The 27,541-nt window shown below is 39.6% G+C and overlaps 2 protein-coding genes across 2 annotated transcripts in view; one reads left to right on the top strand and one right to left on the bottom strand.

Annotated features, from left to right (window-relative positions):
- The window catches only part of LOC134344218 (AT-rich interactive domain-containing protein 2-like), a 378,430-nt gene that overhangs the window by 322,235 nt on the left and 28,654 nt on the right, over positions 1–27,541 (top strand). The window contains exons 12-15 of the mRNA XM_063043648.1: positions 4,579–4,648; positions 6,234–6,368; positions 8,340–8,539; positions 23,801–26,178. Of these exons, the coding sequence (XP_062899718.1) occupies positions 4,579–4,648; positions 6,234–6,368; positions 8,340–8,539; positions 23,801–26,178 (2,783 nt within the window). The remainder of the gene's footprint in view (positions 1–4,578; positions 4,649–6,233; positions 6,369–8,339; positions 8,540–23,800; positions 26,179–27,541) is intronic.
- Positions 5,746–27,541, bottom strand: part of LOC134343730 (GATA zinc finger domain-containing protein 14-like) — a 55,433-nt gene continuing 33,637 nt past the window's right edge. The window contains exon 4 of the mRNA XM_063042479.1: positions 5,746–5,811. The gene's annotated coding sequence lies outside the window, so the exon portion shown is untranslated. The remainder of the gene's footprint in view (positions 5,812–27,541) is intronic.

Genomic DNA, 27,541 nt, shown 5'->3' on the forward strand with positions numbered 1-27,541 from the left:
TGGTTAGTCCGTAAAATTTTGTGAGCTGGAATGTCAAGGGGCTGAATCACCCTGTTAAAAGGAGGAAGATGTTCTCACATCTCAAACAGTTGATTCAGCAATTGCATTTCTACAGGAAACACACATTCGCAGTTCTGATAATTCCTGTCTTATGTCACGATGGGCGGGACAGCAATTCCACCCCACTTTTCAGGCTAAAGCCTGGGGTGGGGGGGGGGGAGGGAGTCCCAATTCTCATAAACCAAAACGGACCAAAACGTTCCCTTTGAGCTCCACAGCACAATATCTGACACAAACGGCCTTTTTGTCATTGTCTCGAGGAAATTATATAATACATTGGTACTGTTGGCTAACACATATGCTCCTAACTCGGATGATGTGGGCTTCTTTGAACGGTTTTTTTCTGCGCTGCCTGATTTGAGTTCATACTCTCTCATACTAGGTGGAGACTTCAACTGTTGGTTAGATCCAGTGCTGGATCGATCAGCTCCTATTTCCAGAGTACTAAGCAAATCTGCCTCATTAATTCAGTCCTTCCTGTCCAACTATGGCATCTCTGATGTATGGCTTTTTCTCCACCCAAATGAGAAAAAATGTTCTTTCTTCTCACACGTCCATCACACCTTTTCTAGAATTGACTACTTTTTAATGGATAATCAGCTGATTCCATCGGTCCGTTCCTGTGTTTATCAGAGCATAGTGATATCAGACCACGCTCCGGTTGTCCTGTCTATAATTCTTCCTGGCCTTCCTCAAATAAATAAGCATTGGTGTTTTAATTCGACTTTACTGTCAGATAATAATTTTGTAAAATTTATGGAGGACCAGATAATTTTTTTCCTTAATACCAATTCATCACCTGAAACCTCAAGCCTGGTTGTTTGGGACGCTATGAAAGCATACCTCAAGGGTCAAATAATTTCCTACATTGCCAATATGAAAAGAAAAACCCATAAAGAACAACTAGATCTGGCCAATCAAATTAAAGAAATAGACCAACAATATGCTCAAATTAAAACTCCAGAGCTATACAAAAAAGGAAGTGGAACTCCAAACTAAATTTGACCTTATTTCCACTCACCCAATTGAACACCAACTTTTGAAGAGCAAGAGCTGGTTCTATATTCATGGTGACAAATCTGGAAAATTTTTAGCCAACCAATTAAGGGGCCTCAAAGCCAAACAACATGTCACAAAAATTCGAATGGAAAACGGAAGCCTCACCTCGAATCATTCTGAAATCAACGACACATTCAGGAATTTTTACTCCTGACTTTACACTTCTGAATCCCCAAATTATAGCATTTTGGTCGAGAATTTTTTAAACAACTTAAATATCCCCACGCTCTCTCCTGATCTCAAAATGAGACTGAATGAGCCAATATCATTAGAGGAAATATTCTCAGCCACCTCGTTACAGCAGACTGGTAAATCTCCAGGACCCAACGGGTTCCCTGTAGAATTCTTTAAATCATTTTCGTCACTGCTCTTACCTCAACTAACCATGGTCCTATCTGATTCGTTTAAACAAGGTAAATTGCCAGCATCATGTAACGAGGTAAACATCATTATTTTAGTGAAGAGAGGCAAAGATCCAACAGAGTGCTCCTCATACAGGCCAATCTCTCTCTTAAATGTCAATGTCAAAATTTTAGCTAAAGTTTTGGATGGTAGACTGGAGAACATCTTATCCTCAATTATTTCTGAAGACCAAACCAGCTTTGTCAAAAACCACCTCTCCTTTTTTAACATACGCCACCTGTTAAATATTTTATACTCACCTTCAGCTGGGATCCCTGATTGTGTCATTCCTTTAGACACAGAGAAAGCGTTCGACTGTGTGGAATGGAATTACCTCTTTGCTGTTTTAGAAAAATTTGATTTCCTACCAAGTTTTATCACGTGGATTAAACTGTTATATTCGTGTCCCACCGCTTCTGTCTTGACCAACTCTCAGCAATCGCAACCTTTCAACCTCAAACGTGGAACCCGCTAAGGGTGCCCTTTAAGCCCTTTACTTTTCGATCTGGCCATAGAGCGACTGGCGATTGCGTTCCGTAGTTGTACGGACCTGACGGGGATTTGGAGGGAGGGAGTTGAGCACAAAGTCTCCCTTTATGCTGACGATCTTTTACTTTTTATATCAAACCCGATCACCTCCTTACCCCCCATGTTCTTACTCTTTAAAAAATTTAGCCAGTTTTCAGCATACAACTTAAGTTACACAAGAGAGAACTTTTTCCAATAAATAGAGAAGCACAAGTGTCAGAGTTCCATAACCTCCCTTTTAAGGTAGCGAATAGCCAATTTACTTACCTTGGTGTCACAGTAACAAGGAAATATAAGTGTCTTTTTGGAGAAAATTTCATTAATTTGTTAAATCATACAAAACTGAGCCTAGCACAGTGGTCTCCCCTGTCCATGTCCCTGATGGGCCGAATCAATGTTGTCAAAATGAACATCCTTCCTAAATTCTTATACCTTTTTCAATCCATACCAGTTTTCATTCCTAAAGCCTTCTTTGACTCGTTAGACTCAGTCATATCGTCCTAGTTATGGAAGGGCAAGCGTCCCCAACTGAATAAAGTCCACCTTCAAAAATCTAAAAGTGTTGGGGGCATGGCTCTGCCCAATTTCTGCTTATATTACTGGGCAGTTAACATATGCTGTCTCATCTTTTGGTCTCATCTTTACACCAATCTGACTGCCCATTATGGGTGACAATGGAGCTGAACTCTATTTAGAATGTCTCCATCTCTGCACTTCTTGGATCCGCACTCCCTTTTCTTACATCTAAACCAATTGCTAATCCTGTTATCAGGCACACCCTGAGAGTATGGGCTCAGTTCAGAAAGCATAGTGGTCTCCATTACTTCTCTCTTTCAAGTCCTATTCTATATAATCATCTCTTCCAGCCTTCTATACATGATCCAACATTTCAAGACTGGTATAGAAAGGGCGTCAGGTGCTTTAAAGATCTTTTTATAGAAAACTGCTTTGCATCATTTGAACAACTGTCTGCGAAGTTTAACCTACCCGACACTCATTTCTTCAGATATTTGCAAATTAGACATTTTATCAGTCCTCTGATACCAAACTTCCCCGACACAAACGTTGTTGATATGTTTCTCTGCATGAATTCTTTGCGCAAAGGTCTAATATCTGCTACCTGCGACAAGCTAGCGGCTCTGAGGCGAGCCCCCCTTGACAAAATTTAAACTGCCTAGGAGCAAGATTTAAATTCCTCACTGTCAGTTGAGGTATGGGATGCAGTCCTCAAGTTAGTTAACTCAACCTCTTTATGTGCCCGCCACTGCCTGTTACAGTTCAAGGTCGTACACAGGGCCCATATGTCTAAAATTAATTTATCTCACATTTACTCAGATGTTAATCCCTGTTGCGACAAATGCAAGAGGGGCGAGGTTTCCCTCATTCACATGTACTGGACATGCCCTAGCTTGGAAAAATACTGGAAAGTTCCAAACTCTATCCCAAATACTTAATTACAATTTGGAACCTAACCCTTTGATTGCTCTTTTGGGCACCTCCGGAGAAGGGGGCACGCACCTAAGTCGGACCAAACGTCGCACACTATCTTTTGCCTCTCTTTTGGCCAGGCGCACAGTTTTACTCAAGTGGAGGGATGCTGCCCCACCCACCCACACTCAGTGGCTCAGGGACATCATGTCTAGTCTACACCTTGAGAAGATCCATTATTCAATTCTCAACTGGGACATAAAGTTCCAAAAGGTGTGGGGACCCTTCCTTGAACATTTTCAGAATTCCCCGCCAGACTAAAGGTCCATCCATTTCTCTGTACATAGATCCCTGATCTCCAGCATTTTCCGGTAAAAGTCTACGAACTCAGACTTGTAAACATACAACAGACTATGTATTAGGAAAATACACCTTCTGTATACCAGTGCAGCTCTGTGGGGACAAAGGTAGTGTTTAACCTTATTTGCTAATGCAATGATGGCTTGGAGTTGGGGATTGGGAGGGGTAAGGAGATAACCAAAGCATTATTGTACTATGGGTACATCTCTTTCATAAATGTGAATTGTACATTTGATACATTTGTTAGGCACTGCACAAATCTCCTTTATACTATGCTCTCTTTATTTAAAAAACAAAAAAATATATATTTTAGGAATGAGACAGCAACATAAGCATTCCGTTTCTGATATAACTTTGCATTACACTCTGTAACATTTGTGTATTGTTACAAAGTAACTACCTTTATTATGAACATTAAATCAAATATTGTATAGTGGGGAAAAAAGTAATTCCAGTACTAAACATGCTTGCTAGCACAGACTATTGGGTAAAATATCTAAAATTAATCTAATTACAGCCAATTAATGTCTTTCTCTTACGAATGTATCTTTCAATTATATAGTTTGACAGATTTGATTGCTCCTTAAGAGTAATGATTTTCAGAACTGGAAACCATAAATGGAAATAATTTATTTTGGTTAATTGGAAAGTTAATAAGTTCACCCTCTGCTAGTTGATAGCACTTGATTATTCCAGCTAATGGAGAGCTAAATTTGGTGGTATGTCTTCTGATTTGCACAGCTACTAGACCTGTTGCAGTCCCTTCTGCTGGCCTCTTGGAATTAGACAGTGAAACTTTTACATGTCAGTGGTAAGTAAACAATGTTTTCCTAAAATCCTCTGTTATATTCTCCTCAGAATTTTCTATGTGACTTTTGTAATGAAATTCTTACTGAAACCTTTGGTTTGGATAGATTGTTCAATGTAGTTTCATTATTTTATTAATATCTGTCCTCACTTATACCTAATACAATTCATGGCTGTATCATGACTTATAAAGCAGTCAAGATTTATCTTTTCTAAGTCAATTTTTCCTTATCTGTGTTAATTCCTTGATGCAGTCTAATTTCATGCAATTGCATGAGCCAACTTGTCAAGAGTATGGTCCTGACTAAACCAGCACTTCTAGCAGAGCTGTAGTGTAGTAGTACAGTAATGGAGAATTGTCTGCTCTGTTATTTGTTTATTATTGTCACGTATCAAGATAGTGAAAACCTTTTGCATGCCATCTATATGTATATGTATATGTAAGTAAATAGAGATTTTTATTTACCCATTGGTTGTAAAGCAAAATTGATATTGTCATTTGGTTAAAAAGATGAAGTTTATGTGTTATTTTATCTTGACAGTTCAAGATATCTCTTTTCTTCGTGTTCTATGAAATCATAAGGCAGTAGGACAAAAGAGACCCATATGCCAATACTTTATTTTTGCTGGAGCAGTTTAAAAACTAAATCCACAGCACTGCATGGTTAGATACACTAAGTTATATCATCTGCTTCAGGCATTTATTCAGTTATTCCCAGCACAAAATGTTTCTGTGTCAACTACTGAGTATAGCAAGCAAGCTTTTGCCCCAGCAGCTACTGTTTGCATTCCTCAATTATTGTTGCAGTATTAAATAATAGTATTTAATAATAGTGCCACTCAGTTCTTGTAAACAAAATTAAAATTAACGATCCTGAAACAATGGCAGCAAACCAATAAAATGTTTTATTTCATAACTAGTTACAATTTCCACATTATTGAAGCCATTCTGTTCACTCATTTAAGTCAGTGTCTTTCAATGAAGTGTACATTTCTACTTGCCATTGTTGTTTTACTTTGCTGTAAATAATGTTGAATCTGCAACTCTATTTAGCTGTTCCATTAATCTGATTACCTTATTTGGATCATAGTCAATCTTATATAGAGGGAACCCACTTGTGCTCATTGTGTTGGCTTTTCAAAGTCTTTTCTCAAGTATTTTGTGTTCTGAAAAAAAAAATTAAAGTCATCATTAGCAAAATTTAGTTTGTCCAAACCTTTTGACTTGATTTTGTGGTCCGCTATCATACTGAACTCTTTTTTTTTGGTTTGGTTTTCATGCTTGCTTATGTAATTGTGAACTCTATATCTTGATTTTTTTTTTCCCTTGGATAATCTTGCCATTACTATGAAAATGTTTCAAATCCAGATTCAACATACAAGGATGACATTTTGGTGAAATTAAGATGGAAGGCATAACATCATTTAGGAAAGCACAATTGATTATGCTGTATGTTTGATGCAGTGCAAGAAAATGTGCTATCCCAAGCTATATTTGCATAGATTTTGATTCATCTGTCCCTATACCTAATATCTCTCTTGGAGGATTAGAAGATAAATGTTGTAACAAATAATTTTGTTCTATTTAGGTTGAAAGCCAACTTTGAAGAAAGTGCAGATAGTTCGATCTATCGAGTAGACCTATATTCTGAATACCTTTCACTGTGTAGTAAACTTGGAAGTGGTGCCATTCTGACATCTACAGGATTCACTAAATGTCTCCGGTATGTTGAATTCTAACTGGCAGTGCTCAAAGTACTTATCAAATAGATAGGGTTATAAAACTGGCAGATTTAAACTGACTTAATAATGTTTACTGTTTGTAACACTACTCTTTTATATCCAAATCCTATTTTGTATGTTTACGTTACCTTGAACACTATTTCTGAATCATTGTTTGAAGCTTTTTTGCTGTGGTTAACTCCATTGATCTTTTATAATGGAGTCCTTATTTTAAAATTTAGATTTATCTGTTTGTTTTGTGATTAAAGAGAATATTTGGGGAGATGAGATTTTGGGAGATGTCTCTGTTGCATGTGGTTTTCATTGAATCTATTGTGTTTCTATTTACTATGAATGCCCACAAGAAAATGAATCTCAGGAAGGTATATGGTGTGTGTGTGTGTGCGCGCGCGCCCTTAACTCCTAGTGGAGTCGTCGGGGTGCTGTCATGACAAGCTTTTTTTTGGTATGCCCCATCGTCTTGGACATCTGAGACCTGGAGGAGCCCATCCCTCTCCAGGTTTTTTTTATAAGGTCGTGTTGTTAGCTCGACACTCAACTCAGGCACGGATGGAGAACGTGCAAGGGAGCCAGCCAGATTCGAACCCGGGACCTCTCACCCCGAAGTCCAGCGCTGATGCCACTACGCCACTTTATTGTGTTTTGATGATAAATTTACTGTGAACTTTGAACTTTATTTCTTCACTTAGCATTACTAAGGACTTCATGCAGTGCTTCCTCAATAGAAATGAAGCTATACCAAATGTATCAAATAATAATTTAAAAGATCAGATTAATTAAAAATTATTTTTAATTACTCAGTGCCTCAGTGATTGTTACAAGACTGGAGGTCCAGTAAAAGTTTGCTTCAGGCCAGGGATTGCACAGCATCTTAATTTAATGCAAGTTCAGATTAAAAAAATGATGCATCCAAATAAAAAAGCAGCAATTCATTGTTATATCATGCAAATTTCCATTTGCTTTTCACATTTGTATTTTTGATGTAGAATCTTATGCAGTATTCATCAAATCTTAAAATGCAAGACAAGTAGTAAAGGGAGGAAGGAGGTAATTTGAAAATAAGTCTGTGTTATGAGATTTGGGCAAGTGGAGTTTGGATCAATGGAAAAGGTTGAGGAGAAGTAATCAATAACTTCTTGCTTCCTGTTACAAAGAGAGAACTATGCAAATAAGTATAAGAGTTATTACCTGGAGTACAGGAAATTCAGGTGTGTTAAGGTAAAAAAATTGATATGATAAATAGTAGTTGAAAATAGGGGTCTTGGAGATAAAGAAGTCAGTTAGTCTAGATGGGAAGCATCTAGGCACTGAAGATTGTATGTGGAGGATTCAAAATGTTACGCTAACCTTTTAGTTCTAAAGGGGCTAGTGAAGTACAAAGCTTCTCAAGCACTGGTATAGGTAATCACTAACATTATACAAGGACATTGGGATTTTAGTTATTCAGCATGAGAGACCCTGATTACTTTCAGGATAGTGAAAAGCAGAGAAATTGATAGATTCACCATTATGACTGATCGCAGAAAGGCCAATTACTAGATGACACTGATTTAAGTTAATTGATAGAATTAACTTGGAGGCGACATGAGAAACTAGTGTTTATTCTGAAAATTGTTGTTATCTTGCATGTGCTATTTATAAGGTTGTTGGAAGCACATTCAATAATATTCTGCAGGGAGGTGGGTAAGGATGAGACATTAACAGGACATTTACTCTGGAAAAGCTAGGAAGTAATAAATTGAAGAGTTCCTCCAAACATCTGGTGTGGACGCAGTCTGTGCCTTGACCTTCTAAAATTCAAAGCCTCTACTAACTCATTGTGTAGTTTATTATGGTAACTTCCAAGTGTATAACCTGCTAACTAAGAAGCATGAGAAAACCATTCTTAAGGGGTTATAATCATTCAAAAATCTTTACAGATTGGGGTAACATTTATATAATCTCTGATTTAGGTTGACCTTTCCGAATCACACAATAAAGAAGATAGAAGATGCTGGTGCTAATGGTCAGTCACAGTTTCACGTGGTTGGGATCAAACGTAGAGCAGTACCTCTACCTATTGGAGCATTTCATCAAGAGCAGCAAATGGCAAACCATTCCTCAGTAACGATGAAAACTGGCTCTACTTCCAGTACAACACCAAGTTCTATTGGTAAGAGTATAGGGAATGACATTTCTATTTAGAGTTTAATTGTATAAGCTCTACTTTCAGAGAAAAATAATGCTAATACAGAGAAGTAATCATCCTTCTGCTTTTAGAATATTTCAAGTTGTGATGAGAACATTTTCCTCCAAGAATCAAAGAATGCTTACAATGGTCCAGGATGTTCTGTACACCTTATCTAAAATAATTACTTTGATAGAATTTTCACTTGATGTAGGCAATAAAGGTAGATGGGATCATAAAACATCTATAGGAAGAGGCGCAGTCGACGTTTCAGGACTAACGAAGGGTCTCGGCCTGAAACGTCGACTGCGCCTCTTCCTATAGATGCTGCTTGACCTGCTGCGTTCACCAGCAACCTTGATGTATGTTGCTTGAATTTCCAGCATCTGCAGAATTCCTGTTGTTTGGGATCATAAAAAGAGCTTTTGGCCCATCAGGTTAATGGGGTCATAAAGAGAACTTTAGCATATTGGCCTTCAAAAATCAAATTATTGAGCACAGGAGTTGGGATATTATGTTGAAGTTCTGTAAGATATAGGTAAGGCCATAGATGGAGTATTGTGTGCAACTTTGGTCATCTACGTACGGAAAAAAATATCTATAAGGCTACAGTGAAAATTTATGAGGATGTTGTCAGGGCTTCAGGACCTGAGTTATTGAATATGTTAGGACTGTAGTGTAGGAGAATGAGAGTAGATGTGATGAAGGTAAATAAAATTATGAGGGATATAGGGTAAATGCAAGCAGGCTTTTTCCGCTGAGGTTGGGTGAGACTAGAACTAGAAGTCATAGGTTAAGGGTGAAAGGTGAAATATTTAAGGGGAATCTGAGGGAGAGCAACTTCACTTAGTAGGTCATGCAAGTGTAGAACAAGCATCCAGTGGAAGTGATGGATGTGAGTTAATTGCAACATTTACAAGAAACTTGGATAAGTACATGGATGGAAAGGATATGGAGGGCTATGGTCCAGGTGTAGGTCGATGGGACTAGGCAGATTAACAGTTTGGTGTGGACTAGATGAGCAAATGGGCCTGTTTCTGTACTGTAGTACTCTGACTTCATAAAAACTAAGAAATTTTCAATTCAATTTCACACTGTGCTTTAAGGCAAATATGCCTCGTTTACTCCTCGTGCACCTCTTACCATGCAAAGTGCAAGGTTTTCTTCCAGATTACATCTCATGGTACTTGTGTGAAATGTGTTTTAGTCATTCATAACCAGATACAGGTATACTCACTATAAATGCTAAAGTTTATTAATAGCCTTCAGATTACTTCAAAGCAACAGCAAGTCAAAAGACGAAGGGTCTCGGCCCGAAATGTCGACTGTACCTCTTCCTACAGATGCTGCCTGGCCTGCTGCATTCACCAGCAACTTTGATGTGTGTTATTTGAGTTATACATTTGTGTTTGATTATTTTTTTACAAAATCATCCCTCACTTAATTCGTGAAAAGTTTCACAGATCTACAATTTCTGTTGGAAGAAGTTTTGGTATCTTCAAGGAAATCTTCCCGAATCTAAGGCATTTGAACTATTTTTTCTTTCTATAGATGCCGCTTGAGCTCTTCAAGCATTTCTGTTTAGTGTCTCGCATTCTCATGTTCACGTGGAAATTTAAAACTTACAATTTAAAATATACTTAGTTATACATTTGATTTGTATATTTGTAGTAAGATAATTTCTCATAACAATTCCATTTTTAATGGATTTCTAAACTATTTGCAAGGTAGAAGATGGAGACACAAAGCAGGAATCTTCACCCAGTAGGTATAATACGAGTTATCGGAGAACTGTTGAAACTCATTGTTTAGTAGCAGTGCAACTGGAAATTCATAACCATTAGGGATGGTCAATATGACATTTGACATATTTGAGCTCCCTATAGATACAACGAGCAGGCTGGATGGAAGGGAACATGTAGATTTCCAAATGTGCTACATAAAAGTTACTGTCTATAGTATTGGTTAGGGGCCGGGGAGTGTAACATATTAGCACGGGCAACAGATTGGCTAGCTACAGAGATCTGAAGATCTCAACCATGATCTTGTTAACTGGTGGAGCACATTTCATGGGCTGGACTGCCTTTTGGTCTAACGTGTAATGTTAATCAATACTCTGACTACTGGCAACCTGAGAGACTTTCCAAGAACTACAACAGGTTGGGGAACTTGTAGAAGTGTGCAGAAACATGTTTTTGTGGCCATGTCAGGCTAGTCTCACAGGTTAGATGTGTGGAGTTATATTGTACAATCACATATCTATGAAATCATTATACTGAGCAACCAGCAATCCTTTAAGATGTAGATGAAATACCCAAATTAATTGGAGAAGTACTTTGTACTTATTAGTTGGTTTTTCATTGCCCTTTGTGGCAAACCTAACCAGCCATTTCCTGTAGACTATCAGAATGCATGCTTTTTGGGTTTAAGGGGATGTATTCCCTTAACCCGGTGTCGGTGCTGTGCAATTGCTCAGCAAAAGGAGGTGTAGGGCGCTCCTTCTGTCTGATTGCCTACAGGTCACTCTTGGGCAAGGTGTAGTACCTGTTTAGCCTCCCAATCAGGGTCACATGAAGCCATGGTTTGCAGGTAATTGGATGGTTTTACAAGCAGATTCTACAATTGGAATTTATGGTTGTAAAACTAAAAACGCTGGGCAGATGAATCTGCTGATCAATGGCCAGGGTTACCCGTCCAGTATGGACACTGCAACTGAAGAAGGCAGTGGGAAACCACTTCATTATTCCTCCCTTGTACAATCATGAACTCAAATGAACATTTGGTTACAACTGGAAAGCTGGAAGGAAAAGGAAGCAGAGGTGGACAGAGAACGAAAATGATAGGTAGAATAACATCATGGTTAGAAACGGGGAGGCAACAACTACAATTCTGAGGGTCAGGGACCATGATGGATGGAGAGACATGATCGCCCATGCCGAACGGCAAGGCACCTGAATGAATGGATGTGTTCGATACTTTATCTTGATGATCATCTATGTTTCTGACTTTCTTTAGACTCTTACTTTTATTTTTTCCTGCTTTATTGTCTCTGGTATTAAAGGAAAATGCAGCATATTGTATAATGCTTCAGCCTTATTCCTCCATGACATTTTTACCTTTTTTGACTCCCTGACTATATCCCCAGTGCCCCCTCTCCCTTTTGAGCCATTACATAAAAACTATAAAGAATTTACGATGCACAGTGAGAGAAAATAGAAACTGCAAATCCAAAACTACAAATAAATTTATTTATTTAGTTATAGTAAAAACAATTTTCATCAACAGTTTTAGAGTGCATAAGTAGTCCAACTATTCACTACTTCATTGCTTTGCACCTTTCAATGAGATGCATAGAATTGGTGTAGTGATATCAGCTTCTCAATATCAGGCTGACTATCACTCAGAAGGAGTTTCAGATCCCTACATTCAGTAATTTGCAGTCAGTTTCGTTGCTTTGAAAGAAGTTGTGCGACTACACTGAAACCACTAAATATGATGTTGCAAAGGCAATGAAGAAATCTTGACCTTTATCCACAGTACAGGATGGTGTTCAGAGGTTTCTTTCTGCAACTAAAAGTTTCGGTATGATTTTTTGAACCTTGGCTTCAATAATCCCACTGTGGCATCCTGTCACAGGTGGTGCTCCTTCTGTTGCACAAGTAAGAATGTTGGTGAGTGGAATGGCAATCTCTGAAAAATTGCTCAACATCCTAAAATATTGACTCCCCCTTCATATCTGTTTCAAGTTCCCTTGAAAATAACAATTCTTAAACCATGCTTTAATCTTTTATTAAGCGAACATGACCAAGAAGCAAAGATTCATTGCCTGGCAAAGCTGACTCATCCAATTGCAGAGCAAATTCTGCTATGTAAAGTACGTTGCACAATGTGTCTTCCACATTCTTAGACATTGCATCTATTCATCTTTGAACAGAGTTGTCATTGAATGGAATCACTTTAATTATTTGATCTGGTGACTTCTGCAAAACCGTACTCAGAACATCCCTTACTGCTGGCAGAATCAGTTCTTATCCAATTGTATGGGGCTTTCCAGATATAGCAATGAGTAATGAAAAGTTGTATGAAGCACACAAACTACCACTGCTTTGTTATGAAGTCCTGACAAACGTGTTTTGAAGTATTATCCATTTCTGAAAAGTTTTCACAAAATGATTGAAATTAAACCAAGTTCTTGTTTGCTTTATCTGAGTGTGTTCTCTTCAAACGTTCAAAGAGCCTGGATGGTTTCATTGCCTTATGTGGAAACACCTTTTCACAAAACAGAAACATTGGCTTGGTGCTGGCATAAATCCATAATTCAGATACTCTGCACTATACTGTCTACACTTCTTTCTTGTTTGGTCTGCTGCTGCCATTTTTGTTAAGTATTAATGACCACGGTCAATCGTATATTGTTTAAGTCTAATGTGAAGCACTGCGATCAATAAAGGGGAAAGTTATGACATCAAACAACAGGAATTCTGCAGATGCTGGAAATTCAAGCAACACACATCAAAGTTGCTGGTGAACGCAGCAGGCCAGGCAGCATCTATAGGAAGAGGCGCAGTCGACGTTTCAGGCCGAGACCCTTCGTCAGGACTAACTGAAGGAAGAGTGAGTAAGGGATTTGAAAGCTGGAGGGGGAGGGGGAGATGCAAAATGATAGTTATGACATCATCATAGCTCAGGCAAATCCTGAATCACCGCCTGAAGGTGCATAAATGGGGCAGTGATATTTAGGTTGGGCCATGAAATATGGTCAAGACCATTTGAATCAGCAGATTCTGAACTTTACCCCATTGAACTCCATAACCTAATTTACAGGAATTGTGTCACTGTGATTAGGAAATGGGAATTGTACTAGTTAACAGTGTACTACAGCAGTGAACAGCAATAATGTGCAGGCTGGGCCTGGAAATGACACAAAATCTTCAGTCCAAATTTCTCATGATATGCCAAGCACAGAAATTTCACATTGCTTTTCAGCAACTATAACGCACTTCAACCAAAGTCTAAGAGAACAGTGGGTGAGCAAGGGGTGAGGTGATTATGCGATCATTGTAAGCTATTATGAGGCACCGAGGAGCAAATGCTTATAATAAGTATTTTCTTAAATTAAACCTGTAATCCCTCAGCTGCCCCCTTGCTACCAAGCACCCCATCCACCTTCCCTTTATCTTTTTTGCCCCTTTGGAAACTCCCACCAGACTCGGAGGGCGGGGGGTGCGCGCGATATCACACACTTTGGGACTGCGGCTTTAAAGGAACCACATTTACTTTTTGTTACTATTGGTTTTACATTGTTGCAGAGCTAGTAGAATCTGTTCTGTCTATCTTGCAAATATATTCATTCATACCATCTTTTCCCTCATCCTCAATTTTTGTCATTCCTTGCCTCATTCATATTCATAGGCTTGCTGCTATTCTTAGCAATGTTATAATCTATCTAATACAGTCATAATATCTTTTGTTGTTCATAGATGGATTACTTATTTTTATTTCTCAGAGGAATGTGTATTTGTTCAGAATATTGAAATATTTCTCAAAGCACCTGCTATTATTTATCTACTGAAACTTTTAATCTAATTCAGTATCTACCCCTATATCATTGGCTTCTTATTTCATTTCTTTAATTTCTGACTTATCTGTATCTCTCTCCAGCTGCATACTGAATTCTCTCATATTGTGATAGTTCCTCAGAGAATCTCTCATGAGATTATTGTTCACTTTATTTCATTGCAGAATATAAGGCCTGCTTCAGCCTGTCATGGAGCTATTCAATTACATCTTGTTCCAGAGAACTTTTCAAATGAGTTCTTTGAAATCCTCCTCCAAAATGCATTTGCCCATTTAATGTCTCAGATGACATGAAAGCTAAAATTCCAAGATGATTGCTATTATTTTTCCTACATCATTTTCCTATTTCTTGAGTAATTCTTTGTCAGAATCTGGTTTATTATCACTGGCATGTGTCATGAAATTTGTTAAGTTAGCAGCAACAGTTCAATGCAATACATAATATAGAAGAAGAAAAAAATAATAAATAAGTAAGTAAATCAATTTACACTATACTATATTGAATAGATTAAATCATGCAAAAAAACAGAAATAATTGTATACTTAAAAAAGTGAGGTAGTGTTCATGGGTTCAATGTCCACTTAGGAATTTATATGGCAGAGGGGAAGAAGCTGTTCTTGAATCGCTGAGTGTGTGCCTTCAGGCTTCTGTACCTCCTACCTGATGGTAACAGTGAGAAAAGGGCATGCCCTGGGTGCTGGAGGTCCTTAATACTGGATGCTGCCTTTCTGAGACACCGCTCCTTGAAGATATCCTTGGTAGTTTGTAGGCTAGTACCCAAGATGGAACCGACTAAATTTACAACCCTCCGCAGCTTCTTTCAGTCCTGTGCAGTAGCACCCGCCCCTCCATACCAGACAGTGATGCAGCCTGTCAGAATGCTCTCCACGGTACATCTATAGAAGTTTTTGAGTGTATTTGTTGACATGCCAAATCTCTTCAAACTCCTAATAAAGTATAGCCACTGTCTTGCCTTCTTTATAACTACATTAATATGTTGGGACCAGGTTAGATCCTCAGAGATCTTGACACCCAAGAACGTGAACTGCTCATTCTCTCCACCTCTGATCTCTCTGAGGATTGGTGTGTGTTCCTTTGTCTTACTCTTCCTGAAGTCCACAATCAGCTCTTTCGTCTTACTGACGTTGTCCAGTATATTGCTGTCGTTAAAGGCCAGTATGCCACTCCAAAGAGGTTTTTTTTTTAGTGGAAATCAATAAAACTGCAGTATCTGATATCTGAAATAAAAGCAGAAAATGTTAGGAGTACCCTGGTGAGCAGGCAAGATAGCATCTTTAAAAACAGAACAGGATTAGCCTTTCAGTCAAAGATCATTGGAGCAACACACATCAAAGTTGCTGGTGAACGCAGCAGGCCAGGCAGCATCTCTAGGAAGAGGTGCAGTCGACGTTTCAGGCCGAGACCTTTCGTCAGGACTAACTGACTAGCTAGTCCTGACGAAAGGTCTCGGCCTGAAACGTCGACTGCACCTCTTCCTAGAGATGCTGCTTGGCCTGCTGCGTTCACCAGCAACTTTGATGTGTGTTGCTTGAACTTCCAGCATCTGCAGAATTCCTGTTGTTTAAAGATCATTGGAATTGGGAAAGGAAAAACTTGATATGAGTTGAGAAAATGGAGAGTGAGATGGAAAGGAGGAAGATTGAATGTGATTGAAGTGATTTGAATGTGGCCAGGTTATCAGTGGTTGATAGGTTAAACATGATAATACAGTCATCAGATTAAAAAATGTGAAATACAGGCCCATGAGACATGCCCAGCAGATCAGACGGTGTTACCGGACAGAGAAAAACTAAGCCAGTGTCAGAGATGGTGGCATCCATCAGAACTGGCCAGATCTGATACAGAGAAGGTAAGTTTACCAGAATTTGTGGAGCTTGATATTGAGTCCAGAAGGCTACAAAGTGCCCACAGGCAGATGGGGGAGGGAAGCACTGTCCTCAAACATGAGTTGTGCCTCATTGTTACAGTATTGGAGGCTACAAAGAGTTCAGCGTTGGAGTGGAATAGAGAACTAAATGTCAGACAATAAGAAAAGTGGGGTCACTTCTTCAGACTGAATGCAGGAACTCTGCAAAGAGAATACCCAATTTGTTTTTGGTAAAAGACTCCATATTATGAACACTAAATTTGTACACTAGATTAAATTTTTTTTGTCCCTTATCTTTTATATCACCCCTCCTACCTCCCAATCTACTTCTATACTCTCTTTTTCTAAGCAAGGATCATTCTTTCTACTTACCCTTGTGTTTATCTCCACTCCTTTGGTTGTCCTTTTTTATCATCAAGAACTAGAAACATAGAAATTTGGAAAACCCACAGCACAATATAGGCTCTTCGGCCCACAATGCTGTGCTGAGCATGTACTTACTTTAAAAATTACCTATGGTTACTTATAGCCCTCTATTTTTCTAAGCTCCAAAGACTCCAGTATATTTAACTCATGATCTTGCTCATTGTGAGATCATGTTATAAATACCTAGTGTCTGTCAAATGTTTCATGAATTCAGAAACAAAAAAAAGTTTAGCTTTTTATATTTTGCTAATTTGCTTTTACTGTTAAGCTCTCTGCTTATCATTCTGAAACTATAATTTTACTCTTTAACTTCATGCTTTCACTTTAGGCCAACCTTTTTCTCCCTTGAATACTGCCATTCCTCTATGCTTTTGCTTTTATTTTCTGATTCCCTGGAATATGAGTCCAGGCTGGTTTATGTTGAAACCAGCCCAGCTCTCAATTCTGGAAGTATTGATGTTGCTGTCCTGTGAATCAAAACTCCTTCTGTTCACACAAGTCTCTGAGCCACTCTAACCCTTAGCAATTCGTACAAGTAAAACCTCTGAGGTGATTATTCTTTACCTGGAGAATTACAGTCCTTAATTTCCTCCCCCCATTTCAAGTTCTCTATTACCAATTAGTGCAATGTAAAATAGAAACTAAACTACTCAATCAACGTGAAATATTAATACTGTTTCTCTCTCCTCAGATACTATATAATCTGCTTCTAGCATTTAGTCTTCATTAGACTGGTACTTCCAATCATACTTGTAGAAAGCCATTTCTATCCATCTGACTCCCGGTTTTCTTTCCATTTCACTCTCATTCCCTCCACTGGAATGGTCACCATGCCAATTCAACTATCCTTCCAACAATTTTTACTCACATTCTAGGAGACACCAGACGCCTATTACATATTAAGACCAGGGCTGCTTTATTATTACATTCTGGTACTTGTACTTTGCTAATCCGTATTTGCATCCTTTTGTGACTCACCACTGAGCAAATCCAGAATCTCTTTATACCTTAAGGATCATTAGACATAGGAGCAGAATTAGGCCATTTGGACCATCGATTCTGCTCTACCATTCCATGGTGGTTGATTATTATTTCTCACAACCCTATTCTCTTGCCTTCTTCCTGCAACCTTTTATACCCGAGAGTCTATCAACATCTGCTTTAAATATACCCAATGATTTGGCCTCTACAGCTGCCTTTGACAGTGAATTCAACAGATTCTTGACTTTCTGGCTAAAGAAGTTACATCTCAGCGTTGCTGTAAAGGGACATCCTTCTGTTCTGAGGCTGTGCATTTTGGTCCTGGACTCCTTCACCATAAAAAACATTCTCTCCACATCACTTTATCTAGACCTTTCAATATTTGGTAGGTTTCAAGTTTTCCCCTCATTTTTAAATTCCAGCAACTTTAGTCCCAGAGCCATCAAATGCTCCTTATACATTAACTCTTTCTTTCCCAGGACAATTCTCATGAACTTCCTCTGGATCCTCTCCAATGCCAGTGTGTCCTTTCTTAGATAAGGGGCCTAAAACTGCTTACAGTGCTCCAAGTGCGTATGACCAATGGCTTTATCGTTAAACTGCAAATGTTTCTTGCAAACATCTTGTGACCCTTCGAGCTGATCAAATTCAGCAGCCTTTCATTTTCCTCTGTCCAGAGACCTCTCGCTCCAACCACGAAACCATAGTACTCTACTGACTGTGCACCTGTAAGCTCTTTAATCTGGCGTGTGAGATGTTTATATTTCTCCTCCTTCTCCTTCCACGCCTTTTCTAGGGACCGCTGGTTGTCCTCGTATCTGATGGTCACGTCGACTACAGCCGCTTTCCCTCTCTTAACAAAGATTAGGTCCGGCTTCCATAGCGATCCGTCCTCTGTTCTTATATGAGGTTCGACGTGCGCATCCCATCCATGCTTGCAGGCTTGGTTTTTCAATCTTTCAGCCACCTTGTCATGCCTCTTAATCCGGCTCCTTTTCACCTTTTCGCATCTCCAAACTAAAGGTGTAGCTATGGGCACCCGTATGGGTCCTAGCTATGCCTGCCTTTTTGTTGGGTTTGTGGAACGATCTATGTTCCGTGCCTATTCTGGTATCTGTCCCCCACTTTTCCTTCGCTACATCGACGACTGCATTGGCGCTGCTTCCTGCACGCATGCAGAACTCGTTGACTTTATTAACTTTGCCTCCAACTTTCACCCTGCCCTCAAGTTTACCTGGTCCATTTCCGACACCTCCCTCCCCTTTCTAGATCTTTCTGTCTCTGTCTCTGGAGACAGCTTATCCACTGATGTCTACTATAAGCCTACTGACTCTCACAGCTATCTGGACTATTCCTCTTCTCACCCTGTCTCTTGCAAAAACGCCATCCCCTTCTCGCAATTCCTCCGTCTCCGCCGCATCTGCTCTCAGGATGAGGCTTTTCATTCTAGGACGAGGGAGATGTCTTCATTTTTTAAAGAAAGGGGCTTCCCTTCCTCCACTATCAACTCTGCTCTTAAACGCATCTCCCCCATTTCACGTACATCTGCTCTCACTCCATCCTCCCACCACCCCACTAGGAATAGGGTTCCCCTGGTCCTCACCTACCACCCCACCAGCCTCCGGGTCCAACATATTATTCTCCGTAACTTCCGCCACCTCCAACGGGATCCCACCACTAAGCACATCTTTCCCTCCCCCCTCTCTCTGCATTCCGCAGGGATCGCTCCCTACACAACTCCCTTGTCCATTCGTCCCCCCCATCCCTCCCCACTGATCTCCCTCCTGGCACTTATCCGTGTAAGCGGAACAAGTGCTACACATGCCCTTACACTTCCTCCCTTACCACCATTCAGGGCCCCAAACAGTCCTTCCAGGTGAGGCATCACTTCACCTGTGAGTCGACTGGGGTGATATACTGCGTCCGGTGCTCCCGATGTGGCCTTTTATATATTGGTGAGACCCGACGCAGACTGGGAGACCGCTTTGCTGAACATCTACGCTCTGTCCGCCAGAGAAAGCAGGATCTCCCAGTGGCCACACATTTTAATTCCACATCCCATTCCCATTCTGACATGTCTATCCACGGCCTCCTCTACTGTAAAGATGAAGCCACACTCAGGTTGGAGGAACAACACCTTATATTCCATCTGGGTAGCCTCCAACCTGATGGCATGAACATTGACTTCTCTAACTTCCGCTAAGGCCCCACCTCCCCCTCGTACCCCATCTGTTACTCATTTTTATGCACACATTCTTTCTCTCACTCTCCTTTTTCTCCCTCTGTCCCTCTGAATATACTTCTTGCCCATCCTCTGGGTCACCCCCCCTTGTCTTTCTTCCCGGATCTCCTGTCCCATGATCCTCTCGTATCCCCTTTTGCCTATCACCTGTCCAGCTCTCGGCTCTATCCCTCCCCCTCCTGTCTTCTCCTATCATTTTGGATCTCCCCCTCCCCCTCCAACTTTCAAATCCCTTACTCTTCCTTCAGTTAGTCCTGACGAAGGGTCTCGGCCTGAAACGTCGACTGCGCCTCTTCCTAGAGATGCTGCTTGGCCTGCTGCGTTCACCAGCAACTTTGATGTGTATTACATCCTTGTTTTTTTTAAATTATAGTTTCTTGAACTTAATGCTGGCATTCATTTGCTTTCTTTACCACTAGCTTAGCCTGCAAGTTAACCTCTCAGAAATCCTTAAGGGGGTCTCCCAAGTTCATTTGCACTTACAATTTTTGAATTTTTTCTTGTTTAGAAAATAGTTTACGCTTTTATTCCCTTTACCAAAGTGCATGACCATATACTTCCCTACACTGTATTCCATCTGCCACTTCTTTGCCCATTCACCTAATCCAAGTCCTTCTGCAAACCCTGTGCTTGTTCAACACTGCCTGTCCCTCCACCATCTTTGTATCATCCGCAAACCTGGCCACAGAGCCATTAATTCCGTCCTCAAAATCATTGACATATAATGTTGTAAAGAAGCAGTCGCACCACTAAAAGGCCCTCTTTACTCCCACTCTTTACTTCCTGTCAGTTAGCCAATCTTCCAACCATGCTGGTTTCTTTCCTGTAATACCTCGGGCTCTTATCTTGTTTAGCAGTCTCATGTGTGGCCTTTTGTAATTCAAAGTAAACAACATTCACTGAATCTTCTTTATCTATACTGCCTGCTATTTCCTCAAAGAATTCCAACAGATTTGTTTGCTAAGATTTCCCCTAAAGGTAACTATGCTGACTTAGGCCTATTTATCATATACCCCAGTACCTTGAAACCTTATCCTTAATGATGGACTCTTAACATCTTTCCAAACACTGAAGTCAGGCAAACTGGCCTTTAATTTCCTGTTAACACACACAAAATGCTGGAGGAACTCAGCAGGCCAAGCAGCATCTGTGGAAAAAATACTACAGTCGACGTTTCGGATCGAAACCCTTCGGCAGGACAAGAGAAAAAAAGCTGAGGGAGTAGATTAAAAAAGGTGGAGGGAGTGGAGAGAGAAACATCAGGTGATGGATCGAATCTGGAGGGAAAGGGATGAAGAGCTGGGAAATTGGTGAAAGAGACAGAAGGCCATGGAAGAAAGAAAAAGGAGGGAGGAATACCAGAGGGAGGTGATGGGCAGGCAAGGAGATAAGGTGAGAGAGGGAAAAGGGGATGGAAAATGGTAAGGGGGGGGGGGATTACCGGAAGTTTGAGAAATCGATGTTCATGCCATCAGGTTGGAGTCTACCCAAGTGGATGCCTTCATGCTGGTTTTCGTTTGGGTAGCCTCCAACCTGATGGCATGAACTTCGATTTCTCAAACTTTCAGTAATGCCCCCCCCACCCCCTTCACCATTTCCCAACACCTTTTCCTTCGCTCACCTTATCTCCTTGCCTGCCCATCATCTCCCTCCAGTACTCCTTTCCCCCTTTTTCTTTCTTCCATGGCCTTCTGTCTCTTTCACCAATTTCCCAGCTCTTTACTACATTTTGTGTGTGTTGCTTAGATTTCCAGCATTGTAGATTTTCTCTTGTTTATAATTTCCTGTCTTTTGACTCCCTTCCTTCTTAAAGAATGGAGTGACAATTGTGACTTTCCAGTCCTCTAACTATTCCAGAATCCTGTTATTCTTGATAGATCACCACTAATGCCTCCATAATTTCTTCAGCTTCCCAAGCACATTCCCCTTAGTAATAGCAACTATACTCACTTCTGTCTCCCTGATGCTCTTAAATTTTTGGCATTCTGTTAGTGTCTTCCACAGTGAAGACTGATACAAAATACTTATTGAGTTTGTCCGTCATTTCCTTGTCCCTGTTACAACCTCTCCAGCATCATTTTCCAGTGGTCTGATATCCTTTCTCATCTCTCTTTTGCTCTTTATATATCTGATAAAACTTATGGTATTTTTTTTATTACTGGTTAGCTAACCTTCATGTTACATCTTTTCTCTCCTTATTGCTTTTTTTTTTACTTGCTTTCTGTTGGTTTTTTAAAGCTTCCCACTATTTTTTGCTATATTGTATACCTTCTCTTTTGCTTTTATGCTGTCTTTAATTTCCCTTGTCAGCCATGGTTGCTTCATCCTCCCTTTGGAAGACTGCTTCTTTGGGGTGTTTCTATCCTGTGCCATCTGAATTGTTTCCAGAAACTTCAGTCATTGTTGTTCTGCTGTCATACCTGCTACTGTCCCTTTCCAATCAACTTTGGTCAGCTCCTCTGTGATGCTTCTGTAGCTCCCTTTACTCCACTGTAATACTGATACATCTGACTTTAGCTTCTCCCTCTCAGACTGCAGGGTGATTGCCATCATATTATGATCACTGCCTCTAAGGATTCCTTTACTTTAAGCTCCCTAATCAAATCTGGTTTATTACACAATGCCAAATCCAGAATGGCCTTTTCCCTTGCAGGCACAACCACAAGCTGCTCTAAAACCCATCTCGTAGACATTCTACAAATTCCTTTAACACTTCCTTTAATAGTAACTAGAAAACTGAACAAATTAATAATAGGCAAGCCTATGTGACTTTTATTCACAACTATACCATTGAATTTGTGGTCTCATCTATTCATTGAGCCCCCTAAATCTGTGCTGTTTATTAATCTAGATTGAGAACCTTGTGAAACATTGCTTGCCACATCAATTAATTTCTGTCTTCTACATTCCAAATGATTAGTAACCCAGGACACAGTTTGGGAGTCATTATTCTATTGGTTATTTGAGTAATAACCTACTTATGTGACATCTTTGCTTTGATGCAAAGAATTCTTGTACTGGACCTAATCAGTCTTTGAGTTTGTTGGGAGAACTACTTAAGGAGGACTAAGATGGAGCATCTCCAGCTTCTTTAGATCTACATGAAAAGCTTGCAACCCCATAGAGAGTACTGTGGCATATTCAGGACACTGCATTTTAGGAATAAATTGATGACTTTGGAAAAAGTATGGATGAAATAGGAACTGTTTCTTCACATTGAATTTCTAAGAATATGAAGTTTAGAAGAATGGTTTCAGAGATGAGGGATTGCAAGTACTATGATAGTGTGCTTGTTCTCCTTGGAGAAGAGAAAACTGAGGTAATTCAAGAAGTTCAAAATTATGAAGGTTTTAGACCAAACTAATAAAGAGAAACTGTTTTCATTGGTGAAGATTTGATAAGTGAGAACATAAATTTAAGTTGACTGGCAAAAAGAACAGTGCCACCATCTAATTATTTCTGCGCACCAACTGGGCAGGGTTATGAGTGCCTTGTCGGGTTGATGAGTACAAATTCAGTAGTTGTCTTCAAAATTGTACATGATTCTTGAAAAGTAGTTTCAAAAAATGAAGGAATTTGTAGAAATTGCAAGAAGTGGGAAAAGGTCATGCAGACTAGATTGAATTGCTGTCTTCTGTGTTGTATTATTCTGTTTCTATGAAACAAGCCCCAAATGTCAGGTTATCCAGCTATTAAGTTTGGCAGTGGACAGCTGACCAGTCACCAGTTATTTGCTTACTTTACAGAATAAACTCCATAATTTGCATTTGAACAGTGAGCATTGTGAAGATTGAACTTACTGTAAAGCCCTAATGGAGTAAAGTCATGGTACCCTGTCCAGGCTCTCTGTGTTGAACAGTTGAAGAGACGCAAATATTTGTTGCACTGTACTGTAGTGAAAGTACTAGATCACTTTTAGTGGTGGATAAAAATTGAGAGAAGGAAATTAAATTAGAGGTAGTAATATCAGCAATTGGGAAAAATCAGGGAATGATTCTTAGGAGTGTTTCATAAAATATGTTATTGCAATTATATTTGGATTTTTGAAAATAGACCAGTTCCATATATACAGAATGCTATTACAATAAAGTTAAGTTTTACACTTAAATAATTATTTTATGTTCCTTCTAGGTACTGCTGCTCTTCCTGTCCAGAGCACTTCCGTTCAGATGCACAGAACTGTTGTGCCTACCTTTTCTACAAGTCAACCAGTCACACAAATCCTCCACACAGCTCAGACCCAGAGTGTAACCCAGCTGCCTCCTGTGATAAGTACACCTGTCCAGCATCATCAGTACTGTACCATTTCAAACAACAGAGGAATACAACCTAATGCTCTACTAACATCTGCTGTTCATCCAAGTTTACATACTGGAGTAACTACAAATGTTTCTGGAAATGCTATAGTTCAAGTGGCAGCAACCAAAGTTACTACTGCAGTGCAGCTACCTACTATGACCACTAACGTTCATCTTCCTCATGTTGCAGTTGCTCATCAGTCCCTCACTGGGCAGCAGCCTGTCTGTTCAACCTCGACAGTTTCTGTTCTCAATCAGGCACTGCCTAATTCACAATTTCCTTCACGAACACAACCCATTACAAGTGCTGCCTTATTCTCCCAAGGACCGTTGATCCAACCTTCTACTGCCCAACCTGTACAAGTGCATCTTCAATACACAGGAGCTCCTACCACTGTTGTATCTGCTGCTGCACTTCAGCTACCAAGTAATCAGACTTTAACCATTGCAGGCAACCAAAACTCAGTTTCGTCACAGACATTTCAAAACATTAGTCAAACTCCTTTAACTATTGTCAGCAATTCTACCCAGCTTCAACAGCAGCCCCAACAAGGTGTTCAAGTGATAGTAGGACATCAAGGCCAAGTATACCCTGCTAGTTTTCATCAGATTGTTCTAACAAATCAGGGTGGAATGTCTTCTGCCCAAATGCCACCATCCTCCTTAGTGAACCCCAGTACTTGTGGACAAATGGTTTCTGTTCAACAGCCTCCAATTCAAGTCCATGTTCAGCAGCCTTCTGTGGGAGGTCCACAAACTAATACTGGTGAAACCAGTGTAATAAAGCAGTTACTACTTCCTAAGCCACCACCTCATTCACAAGCTGGCAAGCTCCTACTTCCTGTCCCACAAGTTTCACCTGCTGTTACCAGGGCTCAGAGTCCTCAGATAGTTTATCAAATGATGGCCAACACAGTACCAAGTGTTCAACCCCAATCTCAGCAACTCATAATGAGCCAACCAAACTTGCAAATATTACAACCACATGGAGGCCTACAGACTGTGCAAATTATCCCTGGCCAGTTAATTTCCACAACCAGCTCAAGCACCATTCTCCAGGGACCACCTCTCAACCAACAAGTCACAGTCACTGTTGTACCAAATACCAATTTAACCAATACAGATGTGAAGCAAGTAAATGCAAGCTCAGCAAACACTCTTTCTGGAGATCATAGTGCAAAGCTAGTCACCAGTACTCAACCTATCCAGTCATCATGTGTTTCAGTCAACCAAAGCAAGTCAACTGTAGATGAATCAGAAGGAGAGAAACATGTTTGCCAGAAAACTGAAGATGTTACAAAAACATTTAATTCACAATCTGCAGAACAACCCTTTGGACAAATCGAAAATGCTTTTGTGGCTAATGCTTACAATTCAAACAATGGACACATAAATGGAAAACCTGATCAGACTGGAAAACTACTTAATGGGGAAAGTAAGAAGGAGAGCCCCAGCTCAGGGATGAATCATCGTAATTTTGTGGAGAAAACACCAACTTTGCTGGAATCAAAAGCAAGTAATGAGACAAACTTGACAAATGGAGATCCAATTTTAGGGAAAGCTGGTGTAGTAGAAATTAAAAATGCATTAAAAAGGCCAATGATTAATGGGGATTCTGATTTTGCAAAAGGTGATCGTTCACACGTAGGAAAGGATGTTCCCAATGAGAAGTCAGTTGGCTCTAACCACTTAGGGAATGGGGAGATTCTTAACCAGGAACAACAGGATGTCAAGTGTCATTTGGATGGTGAGACTAATCAACCGGGCAAAATGTGCAATGGACCTTCTTCAGTTTCAAGTTTGAAATCGCATGCACACACTACAGTAATAGTACCAAATCCAACAGTTCAATCACACAGGAACTCTTTATTAACTACTGGAACTTCAGCAGTCACTTTTAACGTTACCATCCCTCAGCCTCATCACAACGGCAATATGCTTGTACAGTCCAGTCCTACAGAGTCTTCTCAAGTGATCTCCTGTCAGAACAGTAGTACAGTCTCTGCTTCAAAACTTCCTACCTGTGAAGGTCAGCCATCTCGCCAAGCAATCAAGAGGCCTGGTGAAGACACATCTGCTGTTTCTATGGCAGGTATCCCAAATAAAGTAGGGGTGAGAATCATGACTGTTAGTGACCCTACAAAAGCTGGTAGCAACACCATGATGGTGGCTGTTCCTGCTGGAGCCACCATAAATACAGCAACAATAGCAGTAAGTATATATGATTCACTGCAAAGTTAAATTATTCCAAAATTACTTAAGAGATACTTGCAGGTCTTCGGTCTGTCTTGAACATTTAAGGAAATTCCAGTATTCCATTTGACACTATATATAGAATATTTACATTGAATGCCTAGATATTAAGAAAGTGGCTAATAAGAGTTGACATGCCAGCACATTTAGCACTTGTTTATAAAATAAGGATTTAAAATGATAACTGTGGAAACAACATCATAATATTCCTTGGAAACAGAATAATGAATAGTCTTGACAAGTGCAAACTCAAAAGTGAATCAATATGTCTTTTATTAAAGATGACCTTTAAAATTAATTGACTTTTTCAAGGAAGAAACAGATTCAATGAATAGAAGTTCCCATTTAATATTCTGACACCACACCTTGGAATATTAGTAATTGAAAAAATAAACAATCAATTATGGGAACACCTATTGAGTGTAAGAAATTAATTTAATCATGGAAAAGCAAAAGTTGCTGCATGTGGATCTGCAAGGAAGCAAGAAGATGGGTCATTAGAGGAAAGTTTCAAAAGTTGGTACTACAGAACTTAAAGGGAATTAAATTTTGCAGAAAAGGACAAGCAAATCAAAGGTGGAGAAGTAAGGATGTGGAAGTACTCAAGAGTCATGAATGATAAAGGCATTATGGTAACATTTAAATTAAATATGACAGTCTTGATTCCATGGTGGTGCTCTTAACCTCAGCATTAGAAAATGATGGATTCAAGCCTCTCTCGGTTTTTGAGCATGTACTCTTGATGAGTCATAAAAATTGTATTTTTGCACTAAGATTTACCTTAGAAAAGAAGAGAAAAGTTAAAATTGTAAACTAGAGAAGTTAAAGTTTTCTTTATTGAGGTTGAATAGCCAAGGACTGATTTGAGTAGGCAGCACAGAATGCAGATTCAATGTTTGTAGCTTCTATTCAATGTAAATAACAGGCATGGTGAATATGGGAATCTTGTGAAGCTGGGAGAAAAAGATGTTGCTTTATATTTTTTTGGAAAAGGTTTAATTAAAAAATGTATTATATTAAACTGTTAAATAAGTGTTCACATCAAAGACTAATTGGAATTTAATAAATGGCTTCATGGATGGTGAAAATACTTTAAGATGTAAATTACTTATTGCAGAATACCCAGCTTTTGCTTTCTGAAGTCTTGACCTTCGTAGCGTGGTTGGATTTTAAGAGGGTCATGTTATAATGTATTGCTTCTACACAAAGAGAATGCAATTCCTAATTCCTCATTGTTTTAAAAAATTAAGGGTCCAACTGGTAAATACATTGATTTTAATTACAGTAATTAGGTAAACAATTAGGTTGATCTTGTCAAAAA

The sequence above is a fragment of the Mobula hypostoma genome, chromosome 3 (assembly GCF_963921235.1).
Source record: "Mobula hypostoma chromosome 3, sMobHyp1.1, whole genome shotgun sequence".
In the NCBI taxonomy this organism is placed as follows: Eukaryota; Metazoa; Chordata; class Chondrichthyes; order Myliobatiformes; family Myliobatidae; genus Mobula; species Mobula hypostoma.